The 15,497-nt window shown below is 38.7% G+C and overlaps 1 protein-coding gene across 10 annotated transcripts in view; it reads left to right on the top strand.

The window, feature by feature from the left end:
* Positions 1-15,497, top strand: part of AKAP11 (A-kinase anchoring protein 11) — an 86,563-nt gene that overhangs the window by 33,402 nt on the left and 37,664 nt on the right. For all 10 annotated transcript variants that reach the window (XM_020804257.3, XM_020804258.3, XM_020804251.3 and 7 more), the window contains 4 exons: positions 2,385-2,519; positions 4,676-4,937; positions 6,401-11,012; positions 13,705-13,860. In XM_020804257.3, the coding sequence (XP_020659916.3) occupies positions 2,385-2,519; positions 4,676-4,937; positions 6,401-11,012; positions 13,705-13,860 (5,165 nt within the window). The remainder of the gene's footprint in view (positions 1-2,384; positions 2,520-4,675; positions 4,938-6,400; positions 11,013-13,704; positions 13,861-15,497) is intronic.

The following is a 15,497-nucleotide window of genomic DNA, read 5'->3' as shown; positions in this document are numbered from 1 at the left end:
GGATACCTTCCTAAGGCCTCCTGAAACACATTTGGGTCGAGAAGCCTCCAAGGACAGATGATTTTAACAGATCCATTCTCTCTACGGAGAGGGGTCATCATCAACACGTTAAATCTCAACAGGAAGTCATGTGTCCATGACAGTGGGATGAAACTCATGGAACCCCAAATCACTCTCTGCCTGCACAGATGAAAACTCAAGGGCCAGAGTGTGACCTGTTTTATGTGTAGGGCTGATGATATTTTAGGATCAACTTACGGAGGTCATGGACTCCATGAACTCCTGGACTGGACCTGACAGTTCAGATTTGGCATGGATATTAATGGATGTTGAGTTCTCCTGACAGTTCAGATTTGGCATGGATGTTGAAGTTTGGGTGACCTCAACACAGCCACTGAAATCAACTATGTCAGTCCTGGCAGAGAGACCCACAGCTAGGTTGCGGGTAGAGCGCTATAGCCAGCACTACCCTCAAATCTATCCGGTAGCCCAGGCTTGAATTCATGGCAGTCCTTCTGATGTGGATGGAATCCCTGTGGACAGTTGCAAACTCTCACCCATCCTGCCCCTCTGGTTTGCCATGATGCTGAATGGAGTATCTTGGTGGGTACATTGGGAAAGGGCCGACTCAGGTCTCCATTATACAAGCCAAGTCAGATCTCTCATCACTGATGTGATCATGAATAAGATGAAACATTATTAGCAGACTTAGCATTCCTCAGCTGGAGGGTCAGCAGAGCTGGTTACCATATTCTTGCTAAGTGCAGAGAGAGCAGCACGTGTGACAGACACCAATTATCTGTCCCAGGTTCCCCTGTAATGGAAGGCCTTCGTGCCCAGAGCATACTTTCCCCAACCCAACACCACCAGAATGTAGTTCATTGCGACTGTATCTCCTCCCTCCAGATCCCAAGTAAACCCCACCATGGATGACAACAAGAAAAAAAACGGAAGTTGCAACAACAATAATGAAAAAGATCCCCAGCTAAAATATAAGAAGATATAGTAAAGCTAAAAATCTCTACCTAAATATAGAAACTATGCAGCTCCAGAAAATGAAATCATCATAATAAAAATAAATTATAATGGTATAACCAAATACTACACAGCCACCCAAAGTTGTGCCTTGTATCTTACTGTTGTGAACCATTAAAGCAATAAAGCATTACCTATCATGCCAATTGATAGTGCTGGATTAAATCCAGGTTCTGCATGGATGTTTAGGATTAATCATGACAAGCAACAGAAATGATCATTTATGGATGCAGCAAAAAGCATATGGTTTGGGGCTTAACCCTAACTGTAACTCTAACCCTGGGTCTGAATTCCTTGTCCGATTGAAAGAGTCATAGTATAGGTGGTTTCCTGATAACCGTTTATAACTTTTTTCAGCAGATGTCCTGCAAGTTTTGTTGGTGCCCTGGTTTTCCTTTGGTAATCAAATATGACCTGAGCAGTTCCGCCCATCTACTTCTGAACATTCTTTTCCATCACTTTTAAATGCACTTTATTAAACAGTGTGGAGCAGCAAAACTAGGAGCCTAGTGGTGTAAGATTGTAGCCAAACCTAACAGAACATTACAGTGGTACCTCACTAGACGATGACCCCGCTAAACAACAAATCCGCATAACGATGATTTTGCAATCGTTATATTGATTCGTAAAACAGTCATTCCAATGGGCGATTTTCGCTTGACGATGATTTGGGCCGTGTTTCACGAACCGTTTGTTCGCAAGATGAGGATTTCTACAGCTGATTGGCGGCTTCGCAAAATGGCTGCCCTGTGTTTTCTGGACCCATACTTCGCAGGACAGCCATTTTTACAGCTGATTGGCACTTCGCAAAATGGCTGCGCTATGGACGATCTTTGCAAAACGAGGTATTTTCCCAATTGGAATGCATTAAACGGGTTTCAATGTATTCCAATGGGGAAATGGTTTTTGCATGATGATGATTTCACTAAACAGTGATTTCTATGGGACAGATTATCATCGTCATGCAGGGCACCACTGTAGTTGTTGACCACCTGAGAGCCTACTCTATTGCAATTCTGGTAGCAAAGTACTTTACAGTCATCAGATCTGCTCAGTGTTTTTCAACTGTTCTTTTCTAGACAATTAAAGAATTTCCACAAATCCGCTATGACTTGTGATTTGCATGTACTTTGACTTTAATTTATCAGGTACAAACCAAAGAAACAAAACAAAACAAAAAAGACAAAAACATGTGGCGCCATGAAGACTAACTATTATATTTTAATGTGAGCTTTTCTAGATAATTCAACTTCATCAGACATATGGGGAAAAATGACATGTTCTGAGGTAGACATAAAATAAATGTTTTTCTTGCATAAGCTTATTTTCTGAGATACCCTCTGTTTTAGGAGTTAGCAGCTATGTCAAGTGAGCTTCCAGATCTTCTTCAATCACTCCACCTGTGCACTTTACATGAAAATGAAGTTATTTTTCTAAAGGACCTACATAAGCCATTGGGGACCAGAGATATTCCTAAGAAAAAGGTAACAGAGTTAAACATTTCATAACAAACTTGTTAATATGACACAATATTCCAGATTCAATTGAAACATAAAAAGTGTGAATTGGCCTAAGTGGGAGTTCCAGGCTGTAAGAGCCTTTCTCGTGAACTCTACATTTTGTTGTGGGAAATTTATTGTAGTTTTTCCCTTAGCACAGTGGTCAGGGAACAGGGGTAATTTACCCCAAATGGGATAAAAGTGAAAATCCTGGGGGTAATGAGCAGAGCGCTACCCCCCCATCCCCTGAGGCCAAACCTCAAATTGTAAGTCACCTCTCCCTGTTACTTCCTTGGTTGCGGCAGGGCACTTGTAAATCAGTTCTTTCAGACATCAGAGATTAGCCTGCTTGATTGTTTAGGGCTTCACAGCCCCGGGCAATCAATGAAAGCAAGCAGGAGGAGGGAAAGGCTTCAGTTAACGAGGGGAAAGAGATTGACGGCTTCATCAAGCTTCTTTAAATGTACAATATGTAGAAAATGGAGGGAGGGTGGGTGGATGTGTGTGTGTGAGAGAGAGACAGAGAGAGAGACAGAGAGAGAGTAACTCAGAACTATGAAAAAAAGAACAGACAAGCAAAACAGAAGGCTTGAATTAAGGCGGGTAAAAAAGGTTTGTCAAGGTTTGTCATCGCTTTCCTCCCAAGAAGCAGGCGTCTTTTAATTTCATGGCTGTTGTCACCATCTGCAGTGATCATGGAGCCCAAGAAAGTAAAATCTGTCACTGCCTCCATATCTTCCCCTCCTATTTGCCAGGAGGTGATGGGACCATTGGCCATGATCTTAGTTTTTTTGATGTTGAGCTTCGGACCGTTTTTTTGCACTCTCCTCTATCACCCTCATTAAGAAGTTATTTAAGTCCTCTTCACTTTCTGCAATCAGAGTGGTATTATCTGCATATCTGAGGTTGTTATTTCTTCCGGCAATCTTAATTCCAGATTGGGATTCATCCAGTCCAGCCTTTCACATGAAGTATTCTGCATATAAGTTAAATAAGCAAGGAGACAATATACAGCCTTGTTGTACTCCTTCCCCAATTTTGAACCAATTAGTTGTTCCATATCTAGTTCTGCCTGTTGCTTCCTGTCCCACATATAGATTTCTCAGGAGATGGATAAGGTAATCAGGCATTCCCATTTCTTTAATGTTTTTCTGGAACTCTCTGGCTTTCTCCATAATCCAGCGCATGTTAGCAATTTGGTCTCTAGTTCCTCTGCCCCTTCGAAATCCAGCTTGTACTTCTGAGAGTTCTCGGTCCACATACTGCTGTAGCCTACCTTGGAGGATTCTGAGCATAACCTTGCTAGCGTGTGAAATGAGTGCAATTGTATGGTAGTTGGAGCCTTCTTTGGCACTTCCCTTCTTTGGCATTGGGATGTAGACTGATCTTTTCCAATACTCTGGCAACTGCTGAGTTTTCCATTGATGATGATAAAAACAGCGCACTGGTCCTTTGATGTTGGACTGTGGCACCAGAGAGAGTGACATAACCTTTAGCCTGGTTTGTTCCTTTTTGCACACCACACACAGTATGATTAAAGTGGTAGGAAAAGCCCCCCCCCCCAACTCTGCTGTCTCTAGCAAGCAGGTCATTGCTAGCAGCACTCTGGCATCCATTGATGATAATTAAATTCTCTGCGAGCTAGCAAAGATTTAATACAACTTGCTAGGCACGTTGGACACCTTACTAGTCCCTATATTACCCCATGGCTGGTGTGCAATGTGTTCCAGCAAAAATAGTGCACATTTTAATTAAATTTGGTGCATCCTGCTAGTTCGGCACATCACCTGGCAGCCATTGATACTGATGATATATCCTGCTAGTATGGTACACCACCTGTGTAGATTCAATAAGATTTTGAATTCAAATAATGTATGATTTCTTTCCTTTCAAATCAAGGGGGTAATGTTGGCGTATATAAATTTTTTTGGGGGGGGTAAAAGGTAAAAAAAAGTTCCCTGACCCCTGCCTTAGCATATTCCCTGTAATATTTCCCTCAGTGTATGCTTATTATTTTGAAGCATTTACTTCATTTTATATCTTTAACGTATGTTGTAGCAATTTAGGACAGGATTTAGACAATTTTAGAATTGAGAAATTTCATTAAATTTACATTAACTTTTTTTCTCTTTTTTTCCAAGAATTACCCTACACGAATACTGTGTGTGATGAGATTGTCTTCATTTCCAAGGCTTGGAGTTGACTCTGTATTTACATTGCTGAACAAATACACTGCTGGCATAAGATGTACCATGGAAATGTACTCATTACAGAAGGACCTTTCAGATCTACCACAGACAGAGGAGGATGATACTAATCAGTCCGTGTCATCAATTGAGGATGATTTTGTTACTGCATTAGAGCATTTAGATGAAGATGACCCAACAAAGATGATAAAATCTGGTTAGTGTTTCTGCAATTAGACATAATTTGGATTCTACATTGTATGTTTGAATGAATGCAAAACTGTTTAGTGACATGATTATATATACCTTATAATTTCTTTGTTAAAAATTTTTTAGCCCTCTCTCAGTAGGAAAATTGGCTATATTGATGGAGTATTAGGAGAAATCTATATAGATAAAATATCTGGTGGAAATAACTGAGTATGACACCACTTGCAAGTTTTATCAAGACGTTTGTTGCAACTGCAGTTGCACATCAATCACCAGGATCAATATTACTCCACAAATTACAGTGTAAAAATTTACAGTAAAGATTGCTGGGGTCTAATAACAGATCCTACAGTTTTTAAAAATGTGCCAAAACAGACATAGAATGGCCTGAACTCAGTTGCTGATTTATGCCTGTGGGAGGGACATTGCATAAGTCTTGGTGGCAGATGGATTTTGAGTTTGTGTTCCTGGGTATGTATCCATAAATACAGCCAATATCTCATTAATAGCAGTGATTCTAAAAGTTATCCAAGAATTTTACCCATGTAGATTATTATGCTCTTCTAGTGAAAGAAATGTCTGTCAAAGAAAGTATGTAGGTGTCAAGTAATAATAGTAATTTTGGTTATCCTCCAAGTAGAGCTGGGCAAATTCTTCCCAGCTCACCTCATCTTGACTTTGAATAAACTGTGTTCTCCCCGCACCCTCAAAAAAGGTAATTCATTTTCTTAAAAAAGGGTTCCTTCCAACCTTCCTAGTCCCCCAAACACCTTTCCTGCCCACCTCTTTTCTCTAAAATACATTCCCCTCTTTCCCTGTCCTTACTGGGTTAGTGGTGATGTATCCTTTGTCACAGACCACCTCATGCAGCAGGCACATAATGAGGGATACAAGCAGCAGCCTGTTAACTAGCAGCATTTCAGTTTACACCACTGCACTAATGGTGGTGTAATTAGTCACTGACCACTAGGATTTTGAGTAATGCACAGCAGTGCAACAAGGTAATGTTCAGAAGGGAGATGAGAACAGACCCCCCCCCTTAACCTTCCAACTCCTATCACTGTTACTGCAGTTAATCAGGGAGAGTAAAAGGAATGGAATTTGAACTGAGTGAATTCTGGAAATGAGTGAATTCCTGACTGAAAAGAAAGCAGGAATTTTTATTCAGCCAGAATTTCCAAATATTTAGGGCCTGGACATTTCTTTCTCCTTTTCTGAGCATGGATAGAAGGAATCTCACTAGTACCTCTGCTTCTGCAGGTATAACCCTATTTACGTTTTTTTTTTGGGGGGGGAGGGAAGCTCTGTTAAATTGGCTTTTAGAGAAATGTTAACAGGACTGTATGGTGTGTTGTTCAGAAAGATCCAAAGCTAACCTTTCATGATGTTAGGTATCTGTTAGTTACCCTGTAATCGTTACCTTCAGGGATTTTGTTTTGTATTTGCTCATTTTTCCTTTCATTGTCATAGGTCAAGCTGCACCTGAGAAACATCAAGATGTTCCTTCACAGATCATCTCAGATCATCTTTTAGAGTCTGTGGATCAAAGGATTGTTCTTAATTCTCGGCATCAGAAGCCATCTGTCAAATCATCCTTTGTGAACATCTTAGAACATAAGGAATTGTCTTCTCCCATTCGAAATTCTGTCACAACTTCTATTTCTGATCCTTGGATACAGAGGAGTTTCTTCAGATCCCACAATCCTGAGCATAGTGCTAATCTTCTACATAAAACATTATTTTCTTCCTCTCCTGTTGAATCATCAGAATCTGATTGCTCTAGTCCAAGCCCAGTTATTTTTTTAGATGAAGAAGGGTATCAAAAAAGTTTGAAGGCAAAGCTTCAGCTACCAAAAATACCAATAATGAAAGATGGTGTAGAAGATTCAGATTCTGAAGTAAGTGAGTTCTTTGATAGTTTTGACCAATTTGATGAAGAGCAACAAACTCTGGAAAGTGGTTCTAAATACGCTAGGGATCCAGTCCTGGGTAATGCATCTGACAATAAGATTATTTCACACAAAAAGTCATGCTCTGCAAGAATTACAATGAATCCTCAGAAGTTCAAATTTGATCGCCCTATTCTTCCAGCCAACGTGAGGAAACCAACTCCTCGGAAGCCAGAATCTCCATATAGCAACCTCTTAGATATCCCAGATTCTCCCCGTCCAGTGAAGACACCAGGAGATGACAGTAGATGCTTGTTCAGTCCTATTAGGTCATCAGCTTTTAGTCCATTAGGCAGCTGCTTTTCAACAGAATGTCTTTGTCGAACTGGTATCCAAAAGGATGCTGTTAGCCCAAATTACAATCTTGTTTGTCACACACATTCAGAATTTGCAAATAACATTTCCTTTGAAATTCTAAGTTCTGTCTTTAATTCTCGGCCTTCCTCATTATGTCGATGCACAAAGGACATACCCAACAGTAACTTGGTGGTTTCAAAAGAAGAAAAGCATTGGACTTCAAAACCTAAAGGAGGAGTGACTAGAAAAGGACAAAATAAGAAAGGTACATCTAAATACAAATCATTGATGATTAAAGAACACATCCAGAAATTTGCATCGGAACTTGTGGAGAAGAGTTTTGGCAGTGCCTTCAGAGACCTTCAGAAAGGTGTTTCTTCATGTACCAATGCACTTTGTCACTTGGCTGCCAAATTGACTTCTTTAGTATTTCAAATGGCTTTTTATGATATTGGGAGGCAGCAAGCCTTGTCCCTGAAAAAGAGAGCTATTAATGGGCTAGCAGGCCTTTTGGTAAGTGAAGCAATAACAGGTGCTTTAAAAGAGCTACGGTCTGTAAAGCAACAAATATTTACCAACACAGTTGCAAAATTTGCAGGAGACCTTGCTGAGGAGCTGATTTTTGAAGGCATCATGGAGGTCTGTCAGTTTTCATACCCATCAACTCCAGCAGCTTATCAGAATGGTTCTTTCCATTATAATGATAATGTTGTACAGTTATATGCCAAAGACTTGTCTGAGTCAGTTATTCAGGAAGCTTTTATTGAGCTATCACAAGTTGATGTAACATTTACAACACAAGCAGCAATTAGTATTTCGATGGACAATATAAAATATGGAAGTGCAGAGCCAACACAGACCTCCAATGCTTCTACTGAGTTTCAAGATAAATTGCCATTAACTTTCAATCCAGTACAGGAATACAGAAAGGAATATACTGTTCATAAAGCACTTTTCTATACATCTAGCATTGCCAGTTCAATCCCAGTGCCCATAGCTGGAAGCATACTTTGTCAAAACCAGATTTTATCTGCTGACATAAAGGTGAAGAACCATTCCATATCTGGTGGTAATTTGAAGTGTTGCAACGAATCTGCAGAACTGCACTCTTCAACTAAAAAGAGACAAGGTGAAGTGACATCGGTCAGAAATATTTACTTGACAACAGATAACAGTCCAGATAGTGAATGTAATGCACAGATTTTATATAAACAGAGTGATTTTAAACAAGGAAATAATCCTGACTTTTCAGACTTAACTGGTGCACCAAATGTTAGTAGTTTTTCTGGAACAATGGTGGATATGATAGTAAATGAGGCATATGAAGCAGTAACCTCTTCCAAGGTTTCTAAGTCTGCCAGGCAGTACACAGATATGTTAAAAATGAAGAAAATGCCATATTTACAATGTATTGGTGAAGATACCTGTAAGAATATGTTTTCCAATTATTTGGCCAAACGGATCGTAAAACAGTCTGTAGATGAAACAAGATCTGCATGTTCTGCTACAAGTGAAAAATTAGCATACTGTGTGGGATTAGGAAGTAATGCAAACACCAGTAAGACTGAATTGCCCAGTTCAATAAAGCAATCTGAAAAAAACAAAACTGTTCCAGTGATTGTAGGGCAGCAGCAGATGCCCCTGAACAGCTCCTCTAAATTTCATGGAAGTCCAGTTTACTCTAATAAATTTGTGCTTTCAGCATCCAAGGATTGTGTTCAGGAAAAAAAGAAACATGTTGCTTGCAGGTCATCTATGTGCAAATCTTCTCCTCCTTCTGCAGTGAATTTTGTAAAGCATGTGGAAGAACTTCCAGATCCAGAAGGTTGCTCAGCAAAACCCATAAGTAATTCATTGTATACATGTAGTATGTACAAAACTTCAGGATGTCTTATATTTGGTCATGAGAGAGCTCTTGATGCAAACACTTTTAGTTCTGTGATGTCCAGTTGTGAAGACACATTTCAAATAGAAGAGAAGTCAAGTGTCAGAGATGGAAGCCTTTTTGGAATTCCAAACACACCACCGCCAACACCTTTAATACCCTCCCAGGCTAGTTCTGAGTGGAATTTGAGAAAGTTAACAAAGAAGCTAAAAGGTGAGCTAGCAAAGGAGTTTGCACCTGCAACCCCCCCTTCTACACCTTATAGACCAGAAACAGATGGGCCATATGAAGATGAAAGTCATGACCTAGGAAAGGAAGAGTTTATGTTAAAGCTTATGAGGTCTCTTTCTGAGGAAGTTGAAAGCAGTGAAGATGAAGAACATTCTGGAACACTGGTAGAGAGAATTAAAACATCAGTAAGAACGACAGAATATGCAGATCATTTAGCTACTAGTATAATCTCTATGGCAACTGAAAAGGCTGCTTCAGACTTCGATAAAGCTGTTCAAATGGAGAATAATAAATACTTCCCAGAAAGCATAGAAAGCAAAAAATGTCGGTATGCTACCTTCCTGAATGTTCCAGGGGGGAAATTGCATTCATTACAGATTTATGCTGGTGATATGGCTGGAAATCTCATTAGTGAAGCTGAGAAGATGGTAAAATCAAGACACTGCAAAGTTCTGAAGTTGAAGCAAGTTAATTACCAGGCTAATGGTTCTCATTGTAAAAGGGGCTATCATGAATGTTGGACAAAAGACAGGAGATACCTCTTGGCAGACCAGTGGTCTAAAGACACAGACTGCTTTGCACTCTCTTTACCCCCAAGTCTGGAAGCTCCGGGTCTCACTTCCAAATATCCAAGTTGTGAAAGTGTAACTGATGAATATGCAGATCACGTCATTCGGATTCTGAAAAGAGAAGGTGGTCACAGTGAACTAATAATGGATCAATTTGCTAGTAGACTTGCTTACAGATCTATAAAATCTGGTATGCAGCAAGCTGCCAGGAAACTCAAAATTAGGTATAATAGAAAAATAGCTTCTGCCCTGAGCTCTAAGTTAAACAGTAAGCTTGAGCTATACGAGACAGTAAACAATGGTGTGGATATAAAGAATCATAAAAAAGGTAACTGTCATCAGTTTATAAAGCTATCCTGTGGAAACAAATACCAGAATCATAGAACTGAGTGCGCAAGGTTATTAGATTTCTCAGAATCTCTTGCATGTAATATAACATCAGATGTCAGAAGAAGATTAATGTCAGCTGCTTGCCTCCCAAAATCCTTAACTGACTCTTGTTTGTATGAAAAATCTAAAGTTGATGAAATATCTGATTGTAAAACACCATTTTTAAGAATGCTTTCTCCTTTATGTTGCAAACAAAAGCTATATCATAGCACTGGCAGTTTAAATGAGCCTGCTAATAGAGATGGTATTATTAATACCATAGAACAATATGCTAGGAAGGTAGTCGATGACACTTTAGAATTAAGCCTGGAATCTGCTGCTCTACAAACCTCTGAGAAATGGACACATGGAGATAGATCAACATATGCAGAAAAACTGTCTCCATTTTCTACAACCGCTTGTACATATTGCAATATGAGGGAGCATCAATATTGCTCTGAAGATTCATATTTACAGTTAAGTGGACAAAAATTCCACTCCAAATTTCAGCAGATTCCAAATGCAAGTGAAAGTGACACCTGTCCAAAATCTCGTGTTCTTCACCTGGACATTCCCAAAATTCATATTGATACGGATGATAAGGTAATATTTGCAGACAGTTTGGTTGCTGCAGTTTTTGACAAAGCAGGGAGGCAACTTAGTAACACAAGTTTGACAGCAGATAGTGGAATTGGACAGGATGGAGTCAGCTTTGCCGAAAGCCTTACCACTGAGATCTTGACTTCCTGTATGACAAACATTGGTCCAGCTGTCAAAATAAGGTAATGTCTAATTATTTTAAGTATTGCTTTGAATTCCTGTCACATTAAACTATGTCATTTGTTCAAATATGTATAATTTTGGTAGTATTAGTACAGTTTTAATTTATAAAACAAAGGAATCATAAAAATTACATTTAACGTTATTGGGCTGAAAAATGGTTGATGTATAGTATTTGTGCAATCAGATCTACCTTTGGATAATCATTAACTGCATCTACTATGAAAATTAAGGTATATAATAAAACATGTAGATTTTTCCAAATATAGAACTATTGCATATACTGGTTTCATATGTTCCAGTTCCAAGCTACTTACTTACCATATTTTTCAGTGTATAAGACTATACTTTTGTCTAAAATCTTTAGACTAACAATTGAGGGTCGTCTTATACACGGAAGTAAGCTGAGGATAAAAAACAAGTGGAAGGGAAAGCAGGGATCAAAGTGATCCTGCAGGGCTTTGATCCTTGCTTTCCCCTCCACTTGCTAAGCTTTAGCAAAAAGAAAAGCAGGGATCAAAGTGTTTCAGGATTGCTTTGATCCCTGCTTTTCCCTCTGCTTGCTATGTCCCATGGGGCTTAGCAAAAGGAGGAGGGAAGGATCAAAGCAATCCTGTGGCTGTATAAGGGGGAAAGGGATCAAAATGATTGTGCAGTTGTGGAATTGCTTTGATCCCTTTCCCCCTCCTTTTGCTAAGCCACGCAGGGCTTAGCACAAAGGGAGAAAGCAGGGATCAAAGCCATCTTGCACACTTTGATCCTTTTTATCCTACATTTACTAAGCCCCACTTAGATTTCTTAATTTTGGTTTAGAAAAGTGGGGGTGTCTTATACATGGAAAAATACGGTATTTATTTTATTTTACTTATAACATTTATATACAGGCTAGCTTAATGAGTCAAGGCAGTTTACATAACAATGAACTAACAATTATGTAAGATCAAATAAGAATAAAATAAAATTCCCATCATCCCCACACCCGATCAGCCAGATAGATATTGCATGATAAAAAGGCAAGCAAGCAATGGCACCTGTTATAAAATAAAATCTTAACTATGTAATATTACACAAACTAAATATAAAATTGAACAAAAATAACAAAAGCCTAATGAACTAAAATAAAATACAGGTCCTGAGTTAGTCAAACAATGACATCACTGAAGGCCTCCCTAAACAACTTGGTTTTAAGAAGTCTTTTAAAGGTTTGGAGGGAGGAGGCCAGTCTTACTTTCAAAGGAAGTTTATTTCATAAAGAGAAATAACCACCACTGAGCGTGCCTGGTTAATTTTTTTCGTTATTTCTCTTGGGGTTTGCACCCCAAATAATAAGGCCTAAGAAGATTGGGTTGACAAGGTAGATATTCTTGGGGAAAGATCATCCAACATGTAGTGAAGTCCGAAACCTTTAAGAGCTTTATACATCATAGCCACACCTTGAATCTGACATGGAAGCTGTCAGGAAGCCACTGCAGGTGAGCCAGAATTGGGGAAATATGGTCAAATTTCCTAGCCCTGGAAATTAATCTGGCTGCTGCATTCTGGACCTGCTGCAACTTCCATATCATCTTCAAGGGAAGCTTCACATAAAAAGCATTACAGTAGTTAATTCTTAACAATGCATGGATCAAAGTCGTCAGGACTTTGTCACCCAGATAGGGGTGCAAACTGGGCAATCTACCTGAAATGAAAGAAGGCTGTCCTGCTTACAGCAGAAAGTTGGTGTTCCATGGACAGTGCCACATCCAGAAATATTCCCAGATTGTGAACTTGGTCTTTTAGTGGGAGTATAACCCCATTCAGACTATGTAAATAGTCTCTCCTGACTGGAGAGGAGTACCCCCTAACAACAAGTTCTCAATCTTATCGGGATTTAGTTTCACCTTTTTTTGCTCTCGTCCAATCCATTATCAAGGACAGGCAGTGCTCCAGAAGTTGGACACCTTCCACTGCAGATGTAGTAGAGACTGAGCTGCATGTCATCAGCATATTGATGACACCGCACTCCAAATCTGGATGACCTCACTCTGCAGCTTATTGTAGATGTTAAATAGAATGGGGAAAATCACTGAACCATGTGGGACCCCATAAGAGAGGGTTATTAAATATCTGCAATGAAATTGTCAGTACTATAAGGATAACAAAAACAAAGATTTAGGTTTTTAAAACAGTCCTCAAGCAATTTTCAGGAAGTTATTTGTGAATGTGTTTTTTTAAAAAAGTCCAATACTGTATTCAAGATACAAATTCAGGAATTGGTCATTTCGCTGGGTCCAAATCTCAGTTTTGCCCCATTTTGTGGATTCCTTTCTGCTCTTCTGTTTCAAAAATTCAGCAGATAGGAAAAACAAAGCAAACAGAAAATTTTGTCAACGGCATTTTGCTGATTCTCTTTCTAAATACAGAAAACACTAAACAACCAAAGCCTTACAAAAGGCTTTCAGTGATTTGTAACCAATTTTTAGCAGCTTTATTGCCTGATGAAATTTGCACAGGTGTTGGGGGTTGTGGCGGCAAAAATGGCTTTGGGAAGTGTATGTGCCCTTCAAAGTGCTTGTTTTCTATCTACACCCTCAGTACCACATTTCCATTTCGGACCTCAATGACAATATCCAATATTTTGCCAGATTACCAGAGCAGGGGAAGGCATGGAACTGCAGGTAAAATAATGATTATAATATTTTAATTTCTCCGTAGCTCAATGGGGAAAGAGGGATTTAATTCTGCTGAATCCATAGTCAGCCAGCAAATGAGCCTAAGCACTGGTGATGACAGCACTGGCAGCTGGTCCAATCTCAGTTTTGAAGATGAACACCCAGATGAGAATAGCAGTTTTCTCCACCTCAGTGATAGGTAACTAAAATATGTTTCATATGTGATAACAGTTTTATTAGAGTGTTGTAAGCCTCAAACTTCCATTTTAAAAAGTTCATTTTTTTAGAAACTTGAATTTTGCTTCACGAATGTGCTATGTTTTACTTTTAATAGTATGTAAAAATTACAGTAGAGATAAGGAGACAAAATTTTTGTTCCTTTTGTTTTCCATTTGTTTTTCATATAGATCAGAATCCTATTGGTGTTTATGCTAGTTTTGCATATCTTGCTATGGCTCATTGCGGGTATAGGTGCATGTCTTGGTCATGTCTCTGATTATGCAGCCAAGATGCACCCCAGGACTTCATCAATTAGCTGCAAATAGCTTCAGCAACCTGCACAAACCAGTTTCGTGCTTCCTCTAACTTTGGTGTTTTCTGCTGAAATAGCATGACATTTCCAGGCATTCGTCTTCCCACCCAGGACATCAGACCTTCCAAATTTCAAAAGGACATGATACATGTTTTTTGTAGGTAACTTTGAAAGGTGCTCCACTTAGTGGAGACCCAGCTGCATTTCTCCTGCTTTTAACTTCCTCTGTTTCTGAATGGATCAGCATAACATTCCTGACATTCAATTTAAGCTCTTTATTTTATAGTATATTTTATTGCTCTACTGAGAGAGCTGAATTAAATAGATTTCCACTGTGATAATTTAAAGTTTAGTTTTCATCCCCTCTTCCTGTTACTTTTTTGTACTGAAGAGCTGTGGTTTGTTTCTACAAAATAATGCAAAGCAGTTAAGAACAAATGAAGAAATAAGTTTTACTTTTGTTTTCATAAACATTCTCATTTATTCAGGGATCATTCATTTCATCCTTCATTCATCTTGATAATGAAACTTAATAACTTATGTTTTGTATTATCAGTTCTTTATGTATTGTGATTTGTAGCTTTTATATTTCACTTCTGTATTTCATTAATGTAAACTGACTTGGCTTTATTTTTTAAATAGGCATGTTTTACCTCTAAAGACAGAGACTGAAATCATATTGCTTAGTGTAATGAGTTACATCAGAATAGGTCCATTTGAATGGACAGAACTTACAGAGGAGTTGACTCCCAAATTCCCACTGATTCAGGGAGCCTACTCTAGTGCAACTTAGTATGCGAAGCAACAGCATTTGAGCCACTTTGTATATACATACTGTACATACTACTTTCACTTGTGTAAGAAAACTTTATTTAGGGCTACATCAGCACCAGATTATATTCCAGAAATTTGTTTGTTTGTATGGCTAATAATGAAAAGTCTATCAAACTGAATGAAAATATAAATAATTTTTTGGCACAAGCATTAGTAATGCCAAATTTATACCTGAATGGTTGGATGTGAAAAATGTCAGTCATGAAAATCCACAAGCTTCATTTATCATGTAGTAGTCATACTCTGTGGCTTTCACTTTTGAATGTAGTTTATCAATTCAGTTATTTTTCTGTTGCTAGCAATATTATCCACAAATTCATAATTGATTTGCCTTAGCATAGTTTAGCAGAATCTGTTCCCTTTTTAAATTTCATTTCCTTCATCTAAGCGAGAGATCATACTTTTTATTCACTGTTTTCATATTGCTGTTGCTTTCTGTTGGCATCCTTTTTCTACTCTGTGATATTTTT

Source organism: Pogona vitticeps, chromosome 3 (genome assembly GCF_051106095.1).
Source record: "Pogona vitticeps strain Pit_001003342236 chromosome 3, PviZW2.1, whole genome shotgun sequence".
Classification (NCBI taxonomy): domain Eukaryota; kingdom Metazoa; phylum Chordata; class Lepidosauria; order Squamata; family Agamidae; genus Pogona; species Pogona vitticeps.
This window is presented reverse-complemented; position numbering and strand designations above follow the sequence as displayed.